Source organism: Bactrocera neohumeralis, unplaced genomic scaffold (assembly GCF_024586455.1).
Source record: "Bactrocera neohumeralis isolate Rockhampton unplaced genomic scaffold, APGP_CSIRO_Bneo_wtdbg2-racon-allhic-juicebox.fasta_v2 cluster11, whole genome shotgun sequence".
In the NCBI taxonomy this organism is placed as follows: Eukaryota; Metazoa; Arthropoda; class Insecta; order Diptera; family Tephritidae; genus Bactrocera; species Bactrocera neohumeralis.
Genome location: NW_026089624.1, coordinates 14,195,032 through 14,215,103, shown reverse-complemented (window position 1 = coordinate 14,215,103; position 20,072 = coordinate 14,195,032). Strand labels below are relative to the sequence as shown.

Sequence of the window (20,072 nt, the reverse complement as noted above, 5' to 3'; positions counted from 1 at the left end):
AATCTTCCTCTCGCCATTATGACAATGTCGTCCGCGTACCCTTGACAGCGGATTCCATTGCTGGTGAGCAGCTCGAGTAGTTCGTCTACTATCAGGCTCCAAAGCAGAGGGGACAGTACTCCACCCTGTGGGCAGCCCCTCGTGGTGCCAAGACGAATTTTACTTCCTCCAACTGTTGTTTCTGCAACCCTAGTGCGCAGAAGGGCTTCCGTCCATCTGCGTATCGAGGGATTTACGTTCCTTCTCTCGAGTGCCTTGATGACGCTAGTGTGAGACGCGTTATCAAAGGCCCCTTCGATATCAAGGAAGGCGCAGATCGCAACCTCGCCATTATCCAGCGAATCCTGTAGCTCAGACGCGAGTTGGTACAGAGCGGTATTTGTAGATCTACCTGCCCTGTACGCGTGTTGTCCGGCATGTAGGGGTGCAATCTTCAGCGCTTCCGATCTAATATGGTTGTCTATTACTTTTTCCATCCCCTTCAGCATAAAGGACGTGAGACTAATAGGCCGGAACGATTTGGCTAACGAATAGTCTCTCCTCCCTATCTTGGGGATGAAAATCACTTTTGCTATTCTCCACGGTTCGGGGATATACGACATCGCCAGGCTGTCTCTCATCAGCCCCAGCAGGTGTGGTAGGAGGATATCCATACCTTGCTGCAATAGGGCCGGGAAGACGCCGTCCACTCCCGGTGATTTGTAGCTCGAGAAGGAGGCCAGTGCCCATCTGACTGAGTCAGCAGTGAACAGAGTCCTTGCCGTCAGCCAGTCTGAGCGATCCGGCCTGCGTGTGACCAAGGTTGGGGTTAGGTCAGCTTGAGCCGTCTCCGGGAAGTGCGTTTGTAGGAGCGTTTCTGCCCTCTGCTCCGCGCTTGTCGTATATGTCCCGTCCTGTCTCTTTAGGGATAATACTGTGTCCGTCTTACCCTTCGACAACGCCTTGTGCAGTCGAGCTGCCTCCGGGGTCGAGGAGACGCTATCACAGAATTTCCTGAAACTGTTTGACTTGGCAAGCCTAATCTCCTTGTTGTAGGCTGTTAGGTGCCATTTGTAGTCCTCCCAACTGCCTGTGCGCTTGGCTTTGTTGAACAACCTACGCACCTTCAGTCTGAGGGCTGAGAGTTTACTGGACCACCATGGGCAGCCTTGTTTGCTGGTGGTCGCTTTCAGTGGACAGGCACAATGATAGGCGTCCACAATGGACTGGGTTATGGCACTCAGTCTGCTCTCCAGTCCAACTGTGGTGGACCTAACATCCGCCTGCTCCACTACACTTATACTTCTACTTAGGATCTCTTTGAAAGTGCCCCAATTTGTATTTCTGGGGGTACGAGTTGGAGGTCGGTCCCCGACTACCACCCTCAGAGCAAAACGAATGATTCTGTGATCTGACAGTGAGGGCTCTTTTGATACCCTCCACTGCGAGATCAACCCGATCATGTTGTCATTGCTTAGGGTAATGTCTAGGACTTCCCTGCGGACACTTGTTACGAAGGTTGGCTCGCAGCCCACATTCTCTATGTTAATATTATTACTAAGTATAAATTCAAGCAGTGACTCACCCCTCATGTTGCAGTTCGTGCTACCCCATTCCGTGTGATGAGCATTTGCGTCACATCCTATGGTCAGGGGGAGATTGTTGGATTTACAATACTCCACCAGACCAAGTATCGATGGGGGGCTGTGGCTGACTCTCCCGGAAAGTATGCGGATGCAAGGACGAAGTCCGATCCTTCCTTGTCCTTCACTTGCACCGCCACCAGGTCTTGCGTTAGAAACTCTGAAATACAGAAAAAGTCTATATCGGCTCTAACGACTACACAAGATCGGGGTCTCTCGCTAGAGAGATCCCAGATTACCTTGCTCCTTCTCATGTTGAGGCCTCTTACCTCTCCTTTGAACACCCAAGGTTCCTGGATTAGAAGGATGCCCAGGTTATCCGAGATGAACCTCTTCACGATGACTGCCGAGGCTGCCGATGCGTGATGTAGGTTCACCTGGGCCACTTCTATGCCGGTGCTGGAGCCTACAGAATCGGTTCTAAGAGAGACAGGTCCCCGTCTTCGTCCCCTTCATCGACCTGCATCTCCAACCCTTCCAGAAGCTCCTGGGTGGATGGCATCTTTTCTTCTTGCCCGTTGCTCTCGTCTGCATCCGCGGCGGTGGTCGCAACCTGCCCAGCCGAGATGAGTCCGCTGGGGGATTCGCTATCCTCCCCCGAAACCACAGATGCAGTCGCCTCCTGCTCCTGGGTGAATGACATCTTTCCTTCCTGCCCGTTGCTCTCATCTGCATCCGCGGCGGCGGTCGCAACCTGCCCAGCCGAGATGGGTTCGCTGGGGGATTCGCTGTCCTTACCCGAAGCCACAGCTGCAGTCGCCTCATGCGCCGCTGGGCGGGCTACGGGAGGAGCTGGTGCTACGTTCATCCCCGTCTTGGCCTCTTGGCTCGTGGACGCAGCCTTGGGCCTCCATGGCCGCATCACAATCTTGCCGAAGCGGAAATTCAGTTTGAATCCCTTCAGCCTTATAAACTTGTAGGACTCGTCGTCCATCGTGATGTTGAGGTTCCACCCGGAACCCACAACACTGCTTGCTACGACTTTCCACGCCGAGGTACTTAAACCTTCGTTCTGGTTCCTCACCAGACTAAGCACGAAGTCGTAGCTATCCTCTGCACTTCTCGGAAAGAACGCTACCATGCTGTGTGTTCGCGGTATTTCCTCACCTCTCTTTACACACAGGGCCGGGCCCTTCCAACCCTCGAGCCTTGGCGTGATCTCCTTCAGCCAGGTGGCCGACTTCTCTTCCTGGCAGTCGACCAGCAGCATGCCGCCCTTAAAGAATATGCCGTTAAAGGCACCGGTGAACTTATTGCCGATGGATAGGGCCTTTACCAGGCAGTTCTGTAGGGCTGTAAGTTGCTCAGGCTCTAGGGCCTCCGCCGGGTAATTGCGGGGCACCACTGCCATACGGATGCTACTTACAGCCTCCGAGTATTTGCGGCTTTCGGTACTTATTGGCTGCTGGTTGGGGTTGGAGCGCCTACCACTGGCCTCTTGTGGTTTATCTTCCCGTATTCTCTTGGGCTTAGGTGGCACCTGAGGCGTTATTTGGCCACCCTTCCTCTTCTCCGATCGACTAGGTGCCTCCTGGGTCGCCGGCCTTGCTGCGCTCTGTCCCTCCGACGAGGCTGCTTTAGCACGACGACGCCTTCGGTTCCTGCGTTTTGTCGCGGCCGATCCACCGTTGGTACCTGCGTGTCGTACATTGTTAGGAGAGGGGTCTTTCCCACTGCTCCTACCCAGAGCCCGCCTTTCGGCTGACTCCGGGGTCATGCCGTCCTCAAGGAATCTTAGGTACCACTTAAGAGTGGCTCCACTCATTCCCAATCTACGTGGGTCGTCATGACCTCCTGGCTGTCCTGGCTCCGGGGTACATGGAATGTTCCCTCGTTGCCGTCTTCTTTTACGTTCACCCCTTGATTCCACTTTCGTGAAACCACCCTCCTCTCCGCAGTCGATCCTGCTCGAGGGGGTTGCGGGGGTAGCGTTTGCGCGAATTGCGGTTGACGCGCTGCGTTGAGTGCCGCTGCAAGAGGGCACATCGTCGTCGTCGTCACGAGCGTGCTCTTCAAAGAGTGCACGTTCTTCCGGCGACAGGGCGTCCAAGAAGCTAAACTTACGCTTAGCCCCTGGGCCACTCTTGCCTGCGGTACTATTGCTGCTGCTGTCCATGTTCACCGTTTTGATTGTCGTTGCTTTGGTCGTTGCCGTTGTTGTTGTTTGTTGTTGTTGTTTTTGTGGTTGTTGTTGTTGTTGTTCTTTCATCTTGTTCTTACGACCGTTCGGCTCGTGTTGTAAGCCTCCCGGTCTAGTCTTAAAGAAGGGGAGTCTAAAAGTCCACTGCGCCAGAGCCCCTTGACGCAGTAAGGCCACCGTTACTTCCCAAGGCGGCCCGGTGTTGGGAAGGCTCCGTACGAATACAGCCGAATTTACCTCCTGGCTGCAAATCATCCAATGGGCACGGGTCGCATAACACCCTGGATTAGGAGGTGGTAGCTCTTGGTCACCGTGCACATGCAGCCTCCGACAGCCACCGGGGGCGATGCTCTGCAGCAACATCTCCGGTAGCTGAGAGATGCTGTGCTGTGCTGCGGTTTAAGCCCCTGCACCACGAAGGTGCCTACCATTTTTACAACTATAATCATAAAGTTTTACTTACATATTTGAGGAAATTATTTTATCCAAGTGCACGAAAATGAATATATAACGGCTTTCCGCCGACAAAACTTCAACGTACAAAAACGTAATTACGATCGCAATGCAGAATACATTGAATTGGAATTTTCGAAGTTGAATCGAAGCGCAGAATACCAAAGTTGCCAATCGGAGAAAGTTTCGATTCGAGTAGAAATGCAGAATAGGGCTGAATAAAATTGTCTATTAAGTTGTGATTCAAATGGAGAAGACGTTTCTTGTGTTGTATATAAATATATACATATATTATAAGTTCAGATGTATCAGATGTATGAAATTATGATAAAAGAATTGTGAAATTATTAATTTAGTATTAAATATATCATTTCTTTTGCAAAATAAAACCCATTTTTTGGCAACTTTTAAATCGGCCGGAAAACTGAAAAACTCGTTTTCGATCCTTTAATTGCATAATAATTATTACAACAAGCTACTGCACATTTCATTTTAAAAAATTAATATATTTATGCTTAGAAATTTAAATAAATACAACAGTACACTTACACTGGGTTTCTTCATTTGAACAATTTCCACAACAATTTCCACACATGCTACTCTATTTATTGTGGATGTGCCTAAAACTAATTATATAAATATTTTCTCGCAACAATATTCTAAACATTCCACTGAAATTTTTCCTGCAAGGACGAATGAATTAATATTATTTTGGGAATTTCAAAAAGTGTTTACTTTTCTGTTTACAATTTGTATGCATTTCTATGCTTGTTCTTCTCAACGCAAAACTGTGACGTCACGAAATTGTTGAACAATGTATTTTTTTTCGTAAGAATTGTCAAGAGCTAAACCGAAAAAAACTAACTGTAAACTAGTGTCGTAATCTTGTATTCTATCATTCTTGTGTCTGAACAATATGTCACGGAAGTGTATAGAGAACTGACTTCCGACAGGGTATGCGTAGAAGTCTGCAAGTGTATACCTCGCTTAAGCCTAAACAGGGATGAGCAACGCGGTAAATCGAAAAATCGCTCTATCGATAAAGTCGTACAGCGCTCGAAGGAAATTTCTTTTAATGTTTAATCAACTTTAATATCTTAGTGTAAATTATTGGTGTTATTGTATATATGTCGATGTTAAAAATAAATTTATCGATCAGAAACTTAAAATATTTTTCAAGCAGAGGTATTTCAATTATAACTAGATATTCAGGAACAATACTTCATGAGAAAATAAACAAGTCGTAATTTCGCAACATAAATTGTCGAATATATTATGACGGATCACTATATGCGAGAGCTTTTGCGAATAGTTGTCGCTCAAATTTGCCAGACTATTGGTTACCATGTCGTACAAACAACTCCGTTTGAGTTGCTTCAGGATATTCTGCAAAGATTTCTTCATGAATTCTCTCGAGACCTGCGAAGACAAGTTGAACATTGTAAGTACTTCTCTTTGCTGTATGTATGAATCGAAGAGGCTATCCAGATTAAGAAAGTATATATATAGGTCCGCTGACTTGCTGTTTTTAAAATCTTTGCATTTCAATTTCAAAATTAAAGCGCATGTTTCTTTGATTTATAAGTTTATATATAGAAATATATTTAAGTTTTATAATACGCACATTTTTCACTTCAAATCCATTAAATTAAACTGGTATCACTTAAAGAAATTCACATTTTACAGCTTTTAAGGAAGAAATCGGCTGCGATTTAGAATAGCATTCACCGATTTCGGGGTTAAAATGGGTATGTACGGATAGGGGAGGTCCTCCAGATCAAGAATATATATATATACATATAGCTGCCGCTGACTTATGGTTTTTGAGATATTTGCATTTAAAGTTCAAAAAATCAACTATTTGAAATGCGTGTTTCTCCGACTTATAATGCATTTTACACTTATATTTTTAACTTTTATATCCACTAACGCTTCACTAATTCGTTTCTAACCATTTAATTTATATTAAATAATGCAAAAAAAACTTTTATTCCACATTTAACTTTTGTTCAATTATTTTTGTTCACACAATAACAAAAGGGTTGCATTCTAACTAATAATCAGTGCTACGTTCGTTCATATTTTATAGAAGAAAGTGAAGTGATAGCAGCTGCTTCGTCAGGAATTGCTGCAACTCTTCTAAAGAATAGGATAACTGCTCATTCAGCTTTTACACTTCCGCTATCCGTAAATCTTGAACAAAAATCAATATGTTTTATCCATAAAAATGTGTCTCTTATAGACGCCGTAGACAGAACATTAAAAGACCTTAGAAAATCCAATGCTCTCATGCGCGAGATAACTTTCCTATTTTCTGGAGATTTCCGACAGACTCTTTCTTTCATTAACTGAATTACGCGAGCATATATCATATAAAAATGCTTAATACCATCGCCCTTATGGTTTTCGATTGATAATATAAAATTACGGACGAATATGAGAGCTCATCTTCATGGAATTACCGATGGTTATTTTTCACAACAACTGCTTAAAATTGGGGAAGGAATTTTTACCACTCAAAATTTGAACAGTAATTGTAATATTTTTCTGGATGATATCTAGGCCAAATAGTCCATAGTTTAAAAATTTTAATAGATGCAGTATACCCTGACATCGAGAATTTGCACGAAAAAGACTTTCATTGGTTATTTTTTAGGGCAATAGTGTCACCCAGTAATGATAGTGTTAACGAAATAAACTATCTAATTATTCAAATCATTGATACCGTGGCTAAAATCAAAGACGCAGTTAATTGTTTAAATCATCACTGGCCCAGCAGCTGGTCGACCAACTTATATAACGAGGATTCCGATAATCCCAAGTGATCTGCCAATCCCATTTAAACGGCCTTAGTTTCCGCTGAAAACATCTTTCGCTCTGTCCATAAACAAGTCCCAAAGCCAAACTTTCGAATTAGTAGCGATTGACCTACGAAAAGAATGTTTTACTCATGGCCAACGGTATGTTAGTCTATCGCAGATCGGAGGTCCAGAAAATCAATTTATATTGCTGCCACAAAATAAATTAACATCAAATATCGTTTACAGGGTAGCTCTGACATAAAAAATTAGTTTTCAGGAGCAGAGAAAGTAAAATAATAATAATACAAAAAAATGTTAAAAGTTCGAATTTCATTTATTTTACTAATTTTTAATGATCCCACGCAAAAACGAGGAAGTATGTTTGGGAGAGTTTGTACAAAATTATAACTTTTGAAATAATTTTTTAATATCCGTGCGAAGGCGGGGCGGGCTGCTAGTACTATATAAAAACATTATTTACTAAAATAAGTAGGTTACTCCGGGTATTGGATGGACCAGGGTTATTTTGTTTTTTGGAGCACGCGGCCGATAGGCGCCAATGCAAAAGGAATATTGCGCGAAAACCGCAGTCACCCCGATCATTGGGAGCTTTGTTCTGCATACTGTAGCAGGTTACTACTTATCCAAAATAGACCCCGACATATCAAATATATGCCCACCGTGCAATGAGTTCACACATGACGTTGGCCACCTCTTTGCATGCCTTGCTAACCATTTTCCCTTTGGTCCGACCCCGTCGAAACAGCCCGTTTCTTAGGCTCAATTTTAGATGACGTCGACGACAATTTATCTAATCCTAACGGGGATTCGATACCCGTTACAACAGCATCTACAACAACAACCCCCAACGTAGAAAGGAGTATTACGCGAACGTACTCCAGTCACCCCGGGTATTGGTTCGGCTAAGAAAACGCTCTCGTTGAAAGATCCTTTATATTTGGTTACCAAGATGTGGCAACGCTCGTTTTCCTCATAATTGTAAACACTTTTAACCTCTTCAGCTATGAGTGTGCCAAGTGATTTTTAAATTAAGTAATTTATTAAAAAAACGCAAAATAAAAGTGAAATCTTTGCTTGACGTATATATTTGAATATACAAAGTGAAAAATTAGTTAAACGTGGTTAAATACCATTTGTAGCTATACAGATTTTAATCGCGGATATTTTAAAAACTATAAGTCCTAGCAACATTATTTTTATATCTGCGTCCTCTGAAAATTAGCACATATCCCATTGAACTTTTAGACTCTTAAACTTTAACCGGGAATATCTGAAATAAACATAAATCAGCGGTAACTATATATGTTCTGGTAAGAATTTAGCGTTTTTTTGACCACTTTTCTGCCAATTTGTGCGTACCAAGCAAATAGAAATATTCGCCATCTGAACCAAATCAATCAGACACCCAATTCTCGATGTAGGAATCGAAGTGCTGCTCAGCCTATTTGTGTCCAATTGATGAAAACAATCGGTAATCGGAAGAGAACAAGTCTGGTGAATACGGTGAGAGAGGTAGCACCTCCCAGCCTAGTAATCTGACTGCAGGTGCATTGTCGTGTAACAAAATTACTTTTCCGTGTTTTCTGACTTATTCTGGTCGTTTCTCGATATATAAATGGTTCAAACTGATAATTTTTTTTATCTGTAGCAATTAGTATTAACAGTTTGACCAGGCTTTAGAAGCTTCTGATCCCATCAAACACAGAACATTGACGCCTTACCGAATCGCTCTGCTTATGAAGTCGATATTGATGGTTGTCCAGATTTCTTTTTTTTCTTGTTTTTTTAATATTTATTTATTTACTGGATCTGCTTTTTGTTTTAAAGCCAACAATAACTTGTAAAATCTGAAATATATTTAAAAACTTGACAAGCTCAAGCAACTAACTGAGCTGGTGATACGCTGCTCTTTAGTACGCAGGCATATCTCTTCTTTTAAGGCGTGTTTGATCGAAGGAATGTACCAAAGCATTAGCCAAAGGGTTTGGTAATCTTGGAGTTTATATATACATATATTTAATTCTGCTGTCTTCTACTTCTTTCTTTACCATAAGAATACCAAGGTCTTTATGGAAATTTTTAATACGCCTGTACCATGGTGAACACGTGATTCTTCTAAGCATTGTTGATTGGAACCTTTGTATTATATCAATACTAGTACAGTAGTACAGGTCATACCTAAAATGGGATTTATAACCGCACTTTGTTGTCTATGCTAATTATAGAGTATTTAAGTATTTAAAAGCCAATATAAATTTGCAGCTTCTTCTACTCATGTAAGTTATTTTACTAGATATATGTTTTCTCCACGTAAGTCTTCTATCTAGGTGGATACCAAGATAAGATACTTCATTCGCTTGGGGTACTAAAATATTCAGGTGTTTTGTATAATCTGATAGTTGTCGGAATCAGAATTGAAACCGATCAAAAAAAGCAATAGGTGTCATGAATTCAGATACTATTGGTTTGATATTCGAAACAGAATTTGTATCGGTTTTGGGTGTCACGGAAATCAATTTTATCGGTTTTTTTGTCAGAAACAAATCAAGAAGATAGTCGCACACAGATTTGAAATGTAAGTTGATTGATTGATTCAATATGAGGAATGCACCGCGACCTTTGGTCTATTGTGCCCTCTCCTAACTTACATAGACTCATCTAGCCCCAGCGCATTGATGAAGTTCAATAGCCTTCCGGGCGCTAGTGAGGCTATGCGATCCCTATCCGGAAACATTGATCCTAGGGCCTTAGTCCTGCGTATACAGACTGCTGCGCAGTCAATCAGCAGGTGCTCCGGGGTTTCAGGCTCCAGGTCGCAGAACCGGCAGTTAATGCAAGAGGATAGGCCCATGTTGTACAGGTGCCTATTCAGCCTGCAGTGGCCAGTATACCATGCGACCAGTAGCCTGAGTTTGTTCCTGGGGAGGTTTATTATAACCTTGAACCTACTTAAATTGTATCCTCCCATTAGCAACTTGGCATGTCTCATACCGCGCGTTTGCCGCCAATGCTCCTCCCTGTCCACTCCTTCTTCCTTGCGAAGTAGCTCCTTTATGGTATGTGGACCTACCCTAATAAAGGGCTCTGGTCTCACCATCTTGGTGGAGGCTGCGCTCATCCGCCAGTTCATTACCGGCTATACCTCTGTGACTAGACACCCAGATTAGGTGTACCTGGTTACGTTCTACAAGGCTGTTCAGCCTTTCCCTGCACTCCTGCACTAATAACGATTTGATTTCGTAAGAAGAGATCGCTTTTAGCGCCGCTTGACTGTCGCTGAGAATGGCTTTTCTCTCATTACGATAGTTGCGATGGAGGTTTATTTCTATACACCGACTTATGGCAAAGACTTCTGCCTGGAAAATGCTTGGGAACTCTCCCATGGGTATGGAGAGCGTAGTGCGTGGACCAGCGATCCCTGCACCGATTCCCTCCGACATTTTCGAGCCATCGGTGTACCACCTCAGCGTACATTCCTCAGCATCAGTTCGAGATTGGAATCGTTCCACTCGTCTTTGCTGCCGAGGGTGACCTTAAACTTCTTCTTGAAGATAACTGTTTTGGTAGTGCTGTCCCTCGGGAGAAGGGCTGATTATACATCGCCACTTATCTTTTCCATCCTCTGGGACGAGAAATGTAAGTTAAGAAATCAAATTATTTTATTATTATTTTGAATTAATTTATCTTTGTTTCTATAGGAAAAGACATGAGTATAAACATGAAATGTCTCAATTATTGTAAGAAATTTATTGTAATTATTATAAAAAAAATGTTAAAATCTAAAATTTGAAAATAAAAAGTTGTTTTTAACTAAAAAAATTTTTACTTTAAACATATGTTCATACTTAACTTTTCTTACTCCTCCCACTTTTACGATAAATTGTCTATTTTTTTAAATAAGACTCCAATGTTTTATACATTTCTAAAGGTAGAATGTTTTTAATCTTATATAAAAGGCCTTCATGCCACACCTTATCAAATGCCTGAGCCACGTCTAGAAATATAGCTGAACAGTACTCTCTGTACTCAAATGCTTTTCTTATTTCGTTAGTAATTTACTTGCTCTATCGTGCAATGTTTTTCACGAAACCCGAATTGGTGCGTTGGTATAATATTATTTTCGTGGAGGAAAGGAGACATATTTCATAGTAACACTTTTTCAAAAATTTTAGAAGGACACAGTAGAACACTGATTGGTTTGTATGAAGGCGGCTTCTGTTAAGTCTTCTCAGATTTATCTATCAAGATAATCAGCGATTTTTCCCTAATTTTTTTTTGAGCTTTCCAAAGGGAATTTCGCTTGCTTGAATTTGTACACAACTACTATATATACATTTCATTCTTCCTCGCGGTAAGGCGCTGTTTTTAATTTACGCAAAGCTGATTTTAATTGAAGCAGAGTGGAAGGGGAGCGGTTTATCTGCCATTAATACAAGCTTTTCTATTTCATTATTAGTGATTTTTTTGAAACCAAGCGGCTTAAAGCTTTTGTTTGGTGTTGCTAAGACAGTTGCGTTAATTATTATGGCATTGAGTTCCTTTATGCTTTTGTCAATATCTCTTCCTATATTTATGTTGTACTCAATATTAAGGGGCTATACCAATGTGATACTTTCAAACAATTTTTATTTTTGCTTTTTCGATAGTTGATATTTCCAATAATATCCTTCGAAACCGGCAAGGTCGTATCTTGAATAGTTTTTGGATGGCAGCGTTCTAAAGAGCGACCGTTCGCAGGTACAAATATTTATTTATTATTATTACTCACGCCAATCGGCTATATAGATACAAAGAAGTATAACAAAAAAGAAGGAAGAAGGCATATATATTTAATATTGGATACTTAAACGAGACTTAATTGTGAACATTGCACAAATCAATGTCTTGGTGTGTCATTACTAAGATTCTACTAAACTTTAAGCTCATGTAACCTAACTCTCACGAGTACAACCACGCATACTGACGTATTAACATCAGGAGAGTGCATCTTGATTAGGTTTGATCACAAATCACACATTAATGATCCATTATACTTAACCCTTGAGACGTAGCTCGCATACGTACAACTGAACATATTAATATCTTGATAATATCTATTGACTAACTTTACAACCCTGCTCCTTGGTCCACCCCGCACGTAGTTTTTCGAAGAGTTGACTGTTTTGAACAGTCTGTGCGACCTCAACCCAGGCATACGGCCTACAAGGCCGAATTGTTCCAAAATTTCCGGAGAGTCGATTAATCCATATAGTTATTTAAAAGCAAACAAGAGATCTGATACTTGTCTCCGACTCATCAGGTCACAAATCCCAAATTGACCACGACATATTTACAGAGTTTCTTCTGCACTCTCTCCACTTTGTCAATGAGACAGTCGGTATGAGGAGACCAAACCAATGACCAGGTCGAGTACGGCCTTAAGAACGTATCAGTATTCCTGAAGTCATCCCCACATCTGAATATGAACCCAAGTGTCCTGTATGCCTGTGATGTAATTTTGTCAATGTGCCCGGCGAAATTTAGTGCATTGTCAATCATGACACCAAGATCTTTTACTACTGTGACTTCTTCTAGCTGATGATCAGCGATACGGTAAACAGCTGCACGACGACTTAAGGACCGTGACAAGAACATCACCACGCACTTTTTAAATTTAAACTTATTTTATTTTCGTCGTACCACTCCTCAAGTCTATCAAGGTCTTGCTGTAATGCACTAATATCATCTTAAGTGCTTCTTCTTCTTCTTAATTGGCGTAGAAACCGCTTAAGCGATTATAGCCGAGTTAACAACAGCGCGCCAGTCGTTTCTTCTTTTCGCAACGTGGCGCCAATTGAATGTTCCAAGCGAAGCCAGGTCCTTCTCCACCTGGTCTTTTCAACGGAATGGAGGTCTTCCTCTTCCTCTGCTTCCCCGGCGGGTACTGCGTCGAATACTTTCAGAGCTGGAGTGTTTTCATCCATCCGGACAACATGACCTCGCCAGCGTAGCCGCTGTCTTTTAATTCGCTGAACTATGTCGATGTCGTCGTATATCTCGTACAGCTCATCGTTCCATCGAATGCGGTATTCGCCGTGGCTAACGCGCAAAGGACCATACATCTTTCGCAGAACTTTTCTCTCGAAAACTCGCAACGTCGACTCATCCGTTGTTGACATCGTCTGTCCAAGACTCTGCACCATACAGCAGGACGGGAATTATGAGTGACTTATAGAGTTTGGTTTTTGTTTGTCGAGAGAGGACTTTGCTTCTCAATTGCCTACTCAGTCCGAAGTAGCACCTGTTGGCAAGAGTTATCCTGCGTTGGATTTCTAGGCTGACATTGTTGGTGGTGTTTACGCTGGTTCCAAGATAGACGAAATTATCTACGACTTCAAAGTTATGACTGTCAACAGTGACGTGAGAGCCAAGTCGCGAATGCGACGACTGTTTGTTTGATGACAGGAGATATCTGTACACTCTTATAGAAGATGGTACCTTCTCTATTTAGTTCTGCGGCTCGAACTATTTTCTCCAAAAGCAGGTTGAAAAAGTCGCACGATAGGGAATCGCCTTGTCTGAAACCTCGTTTGGTATCGAACGGCTCGGAGAGGTCCTTCCCGATCCTGACGGAGCTTTTGGTGTTACTCAACGTCAGTTTACACAGCCGTATTAGTTTTGCGGGGATACCAAATTCAGACATCGCGGCATAAAGGCAGCTCCTTTTCGTGCTGTCGAAAGCAGCTTTGAAATCGACGAAGAGGTGGTGTGTGTCGATTCTCCTTTCACGGGTCTTTTCCAAGATTTGGCGCATGATGAATATCTGGTCGGTTGTTGATTTGCCAGGTCTAAAGCCACACTGATAAGGTCCAATCAGTTTGTTGACGGTGGGCTTTAATCTTTCACACAATACGCTCGATAGAACCTTATATGCGATGTTGAGGAGGCTAATCCCACGGTAGTTGGCGCAGATTGTGGGGTCTCCTTTTTTATGGATTGGGCATAGCACACTTAAATTCCAATCGTTGGGCATGCTTTCGTCCGACCATATTTTACAAAGAAGATGATGCATGCTCCTTATCAGTTCTTCGCCGCCGTGTTTGAATAGCTCGGCCGGCAATCCGTCGGCCCCTGCCGCTTTGTTGTTCTTCAGGCGGGCAATTGCTATTCGAACTTCTTCATGGTCGGGTAATGGAACGTCTGCTCTATCGTCATCGATTGGGGAATCGGGTTCTCCTTCTCCTGGTGTTGTGCGTTCACTGCCATTCAGCAGGCTGGAGAAGTGTTCCCTCCATAATTTAACTATGCTCTGGGCATCAGTGACTAGATCACCTTTGGGGTTTCTACAGGAATACGCTCCGGTCTTGAAACCTTCCGTAAGCCGCCGCATTTTTTCGTAGAATTTTCGAGCATTACCCCTGTCGGCCAGCTTATCAAGCTCTTCGTACTCACGCATTTCAGCCTCTTTCTTCTTCTGTCTACAAATGCGTCTCGCTTCCCTCTTCAACTCTCGGTATCTATCCCATTCCGCACGTGTAGTGGTCGATCGTAACGTTGCGAGGTAGGCAGCCTGTTTTCTCTCCGCTGCGACACGGCACTCCTCGTCGTACCAGCTGTTCTTTTGCTCTTTCCGAAAACCAATGGTTTCGGTTGCAGCTGTACGTATGGAATTCGAAATGCCGTCCCAAAGTTCCCCTATACCGAGTTGTTGACTAGTGCTCTCAGAGAGCAGGAGTGCAAGCCGAGTAGAAAATCGTTCGGCAGTCTGTTGTGATTGCAATTTTTCGACGTCGAACCTTCCTTGTGTTTGTTGGCGTGCGTTTTTTGCTGCACAGAGGCGAGTGCGAATCTTAGCTGCAACAAGATAGTGGTCCGAGTCGATGTTAGGACCTCGGAGCGCACGCACATCTAAAACACTGGAGACGTGTCTTCCATCTATCACAACATGATCAATCTGGTTGGTAGTTTTTCGATCCGGAGACAGCCAGGTAGCCTGATGAATCTTCTTATGCTGGAATCTAGTACTACAGATAACCATATTTCGGGCCCCGGCGAAGTCAATCAGCCTCAACCCATTTGGGGATGTTTCGTCGTGGAGGCTGAATTTACCGACCGTAGTGCCAAATATACCTTCTTTGCCCACCCTGGCGTTAAAGTCGCCAAGCACGATTTTGACATCGTGGCGGGGGCAGCTCTCATAAGCGCGCTCCAAGCGCTCATAGAAGGCGTCTTTGGTCACATCGTCCTTCTCTTCCGTCGGGGCGTGGGCGCAAATCAGCGATATGTTGAAGAACCTCGCTTTGATGCGGATTGTGGCTAGACGTTCATTCACCAGAGTGAATGATAGTACTCGGCGACGGAGTCTCTCTCCCATCACGAATCCAACACCAAACTTGCGCTCCTTTATATGGCCACTGTAGTAAATGTCACAAGGACCTACTCGTCTCTGTCCTTGTCCCGTCCATCGCATTTCTTGGACGGCGGTGATGTCAGCCTTTGTCTTTACGAGGACATCAACCAGCTGGGCAGCGGCACCTTCCCAATTAAGGGACCGGACATTCCAGGTGCATGGATGGAGTCATGTGTAGAAGTTCACGAAAGTGAGGAAAGTTCTCTGATCGCCATTCACTTGGGAGTGGCCAGAAACGATTCTTTTACACATGGCTCAAGCAGCTCACTACTTCCGGTCTTTGACCAAGTATCCTCTGGGTAGCCTAAGAACATCCGTTCGAAGGCGAGCTAAAGTGAGAAGGCGAAACATTCCCTACAAGGGTTGTGCGCTGGGTTTGGGACCCGCCACGTAAAAAACACCCCCAGTGAAGAGCTACAACCAGCCTCGGATGAGAGACCCCCCTTTTGATGACGACCATGGCAAACGAAATCTTAAGTGCTTATCTTCCTGAAAATCTTGAGGTCATCAGCATATAGTAAAAATTCCGACGATATTTTGTCCCCAATGTCGTTGACAAATATGCTAAACAACACTGGCCCCATATGGAAACTCTTTGGGACCCCGGACGACACTTTAAACTCGGACGACACATAGCCATTGACTTGCACCTGCAGGAATCTCCCAGTCAAGTACGAGTTAAACCAACTCAATACATTTCCCGCCACTCCGTAGCGATCCATCTTCTCTATGAAAAGCTCATGATGCACCATGTCGAACGCTTTGCTGAAGTCCGTGTAGATAGTGTGAATTGTTTCACCCTTATCCAACGCTCTCAGTACGTAATCGACAGGTAAAGGTTTGTAGCCGTAGACCTGCCGCCAAAGAACCCAAGTTGCTTGGTCGAGATCGTATCCTTGAAGGCGAAATTCACCTGCTGCAAAACAAGTTTCTCAAACAGCTTTGCCATTTCCGGCTGTATGCATATTGGCCTGTAGTTGGACACCTCAGATCTCGACCCTGCCTTGTGAATTGGACAAATATACGAGCGTTTCCATGCCGACGGAAAAATACCCATCTCCAGTGATTTACTAAATATGTGGGTTATTGGTTCGGTAAGTCCGACTTTGGCGGGTTTGGGACCCGCCACGTAAAAAAACTTACCAATGAAAATTAGCAATCAGCCTCGGACAAGAGACCCCCCTTTTGATGACGACCATGGCATGCACCTGGAATGTCCGGTCCCTTAATTGGGAAGGTGTCGCACAGTGAGACAACGCCGGCATCAAATACAAGGAGTCATTGTAGAGCTCTGAAATTTTGCACAGGTTATTTTTGAGACAATTCCAGTTTAAAAAAAAAAAATTAAGAAAATTCGCCCACTTTTACGCCCACCTGTCATACAGTCGAAATTTGTAAAATGCCGTATTGTCCGTAATACTTTAGGTATAACTTTCAATTTTGGTATACTTGAATGTTATATAGTTACAAACATTATTTTGAAATAAAAATTGAACTTTGGCCCACTTTTAACCCCATCATCCATACTACCTTAACATAAAAAGTGCCATATTTTCTAAAATATATTAAATACAACCTTCAAATTCTATATTACTGTAATTTATATCATTTAAAATGTTTCATGCAAAAATTACAATAACACGCCCACTAATACGCCCACCTCTCATTGGAATGCAATAAAAAAAAAAACAATATTTTTTTTTCATTCAATCAATAATTTTTTAACATCATCATGGTATTCTAATTTTTTCAATTTGTTTCTCATTCTAAATGAATTAATATAAGGATCTGATTATATTTGCAAATAGTGCATTACATCTTCATTCGTAGAAATACGTGAATTTTTACGAGAATGGAATAGCCTACAGCTTATATACTCCTTATTCATTGCTTCTTGCGCTTCTTCGGATAACATTCCTGTAGCAAAAAAAAATTACACGAGTACACAAAATGTACATATGTTTGAGCAAAAAAAAAAAAAACTGGTTTGGCTCAGCGGATGGAAAAAAATTATGCTCACTATATTAGGCTGCTTATGAGCTTTGGACAACAAAAATAATTATAATGCAAGAGACTATTTTCTATTTTCCTGCCAGGCAACATGCGGCACTACAATATAACAATTAAACTAACCACATTAGAAAGTGATCATAACACAACTTAGATAAGAACAATATCTTGCACTATCAATTTAAATTAAAAATTATGCAACTATCTAACCCAAAGTCAATGACCTTCAACAAAATTATCTATCAAATTAATAACGTAAATTTATGTAAACAAGAATATTTTTATTAAAACATAAATGATCTTTAAAGCATAATTCTGAATAACTAACAAAAAACAAAAGTAATTTATTACTATTCTCTTGCACAATAAGTGAATAGTAAACAATTAAAAAAAAATAAAAGTAAAAAGTTGTAAACATGCTATTGCATGCTAACATACGTATAGCGACAAAATGTGCGCGTTACGTACTTTTTGTAGTTTTTTGTATGTTCAATGTGCTTTTGCAAACTTTTGCTATATGTCCTCTACTTTAAATTAAAGCTGAGATTTCAAACTTTCATTTGGTATAAGTCTGCACCTAGGGCGAGGGGCTGCTCTATATTTCCTAGGCCATTGAAAATGCAAAATATTCAATTTTTGCACCACAGTTCTGTTAAGAAAAAAAAAATTGCGTTTTTTTTTAATTTATTTTTTCATTTACTCATTCTACAATAACTAAATTAATTAAACAAATACTTGAAAGTTACATTTATTATGTATTTTTATTTCAATAAGCTTTTGATTATTACATATTGAACTAACATATTTCAAGCGCGTTGGCATACCTCAACTTTGACTTGCTCTAGACCAAAAAGTAATGAAGTTATGAGGCTGAAATTTCAGGGAATTGTTACTCATATATATGTTAATATACTGTGAACCATTTTTTGCCGCGGTTACTATTGGGCTGTCTGTGTGCCGCTGCCCAGCTGGTTGATGTCCTCGTAAAAATAAAGGCTGACATCACCGCCGTCCAAGAAATGTGATGGACGGGACAAGGACAGAGACGAGTAGGTCCTTGTGACATTTACTACAGTGGCCATATAAAGGAGCGCAAGTTTGGTGTAGGATTCGTGGTGGGAGAGAGACTCCGTCGCCGAGTACTATCATTCACTCCGGTGAATGAACGTCTAGCCACAATCCGCATCAAAGCGAGGTTCTTCAACATATCGCTGATTTGCGCCCACGCCCCGCCGGAAGAGAAGGACGATGTGACCAAAGATGCCTTTTATGAGTGCTTGGAGCGCACTTATGAGGGCTGCCCCTGCCACGATGTCAAAATCGTGCTTGGCGACTTTAACGCCAGGGTGGGCAAAGAAGGTATCTTTGGCACTACGGTCGGTAAATTCAGAATCCACGAGGAAACATCCCCAAATGAGTTGAGGCTGATTGACTTCGCCGGGGCCCGAAATATGGTTATCTGTAGTACTAGATTCCAGCATAAGAAGATTCATCAAGCTACCTGGCTGTCTCCGGACCGAAAAACTGCCAACCAGATCGATAATGTTGTGATAGACGGAAGACACGTTTCCTGTGTTTTAGATGTGCGTGCGCTCCGAGGTCCTAACATCGAATCGAACCACTATCTTGTTGCAGCTAAGATTTGCACCCGCCTCTGTGCAGCAAAAAACGCACGCCACCAAACAAAAGGAAGTTTCGACGTCGAGAAGCTGCAATCACAACAGACAGCCGAACGATTTTCTACTCGGCTTGCACTCCTGCTCTCTGAGAGCACTCGTCAACAACCCGGGATAAGGGAACTGTGGGACGGCATTTCAAACTCCTTACGTACAGCTGCAACCGAAACCATTGGTTTTCGGAAAGTGCAAAAGAACAGCTAGTACGACGAGGAGTGCCGTGTCGCAGCGGAGAGAAAACAGGCTGCCTACCTCGCAACGTTACGATCGACCACTACACGTGTGGGATGGGATAGATACCGAGAGTTGAAGAGGGAAGCGAGACGCATTTGCAGGCAGAAGAAGAAAGAGGCCGAAATGCGTGAGTACGAAGAGTTTGATAAGCTGGCCGACAGAGGTAACGCTCGAAAATTCTACGAAGAAATGTGGCGGCTTACAGAAGGTTTCAAGACCGGAGCATACTCTTGTAGAACCCCCAAAGGTGATGTAGTCACTGATGCCCAGAGCATAGTTAAATTATGGAGGGAACACTTCTCCAGCCTGCTGAATGGCAGTGAACGCACAACACCAGGAGAAGGAGAACCCGATTCCCCAATCGATGACGTTGGAGCAGACGTTCCATTACCCGACCATGAAGAAGTTCGAATAGCAATTGCCCGCATGAAGAACAACAAAGCGGCAGGGGCCGACGGATTGCCGGCCGAGCTATTCAAACACGGCGGCGAAGAACTGATAAGGAGCATGCATCATCTTCTTTGTAAAATATGGTCGGACGAAGGCATGCTCAACGATTGGAATTTAAGTGTGCTATGCCCAATCCATAAAAAAGGAGACCCCACAATCTGCGCCAACTACCGTGGGATTAGCCTCCTCAACATCGCATATAAGGTTAAAGCCCACCGTCAACAAACTGATTGGACCTTATCAGTGTGGCTTTAGACCTGGAAAATCAACAACCGA

General features: G+C 42.9%; 2 protein-coding genes across 5 annotated transcripts in view; one reads left to right on the top strand and one right to left on the bottom strand.

The window, feature by feature from the left end:
• Positions 1–1,694: 1,694 nt before the first annotated feature.
• LOC126766122 (uncharacterized) lies at positions 1,695–4,140 on the bottom strand. Its single transcript, XM_050483968.1, has 2 exons — positions 1,862–4,140; positions 1,695–1,782 (listed from the first exon to the last, which is right to left on the bottom strand). The coding sequence occupies exon 1, from the start codon at positions 4,123–4,125 to the stop codon at positions 2,029–2,031; it is 2,097 nt and encodes a 698-aa protein (XP_050339925.1). The 5' UTR covers positions 4,126–4,140; the 3' UTR covers positions 1,695–1,782; positions 1,862–2,028.
• A 1,116-nt stretch (positions 4,141–5,256) lies between these two features.
• LOC126766093 (transcription initiation factor TFIID subunit 3) overlaps positions 5,257–20,072 on the top strand; it is a 57,326-nt gene continuing 42,510 nt past the window's right edge. For 3 of the 4 annotated variants that reach the window (XM_050483852.1, XM_050483853.1, XM_050483849.1), the window contains exon 1: positions 5,257–5,656. In XM_050483852.1, coding sequence (XP_050339809.1) covers positions 5,491–5,656 — 166 coding nt within the window. In that variant the 5' untranslated portion in view covers positions 5,257–5,490. The remainder of the gene's footprint in view (positions 5,657–20,072) is intronic. The other variant, XM_050483851.1, reaches the window with a different exon arrangement.

Bases quoted from the DNA above. Each gene is read 5' to 3' on its own strand.
- LOC126766122 (XM_050483968.1), bottom strand. From the start codon at position 4,125: ATGTTGCTGCAGAGCATCGCCCCCGGTGGCTGTCGGAGGCTGCATGTG.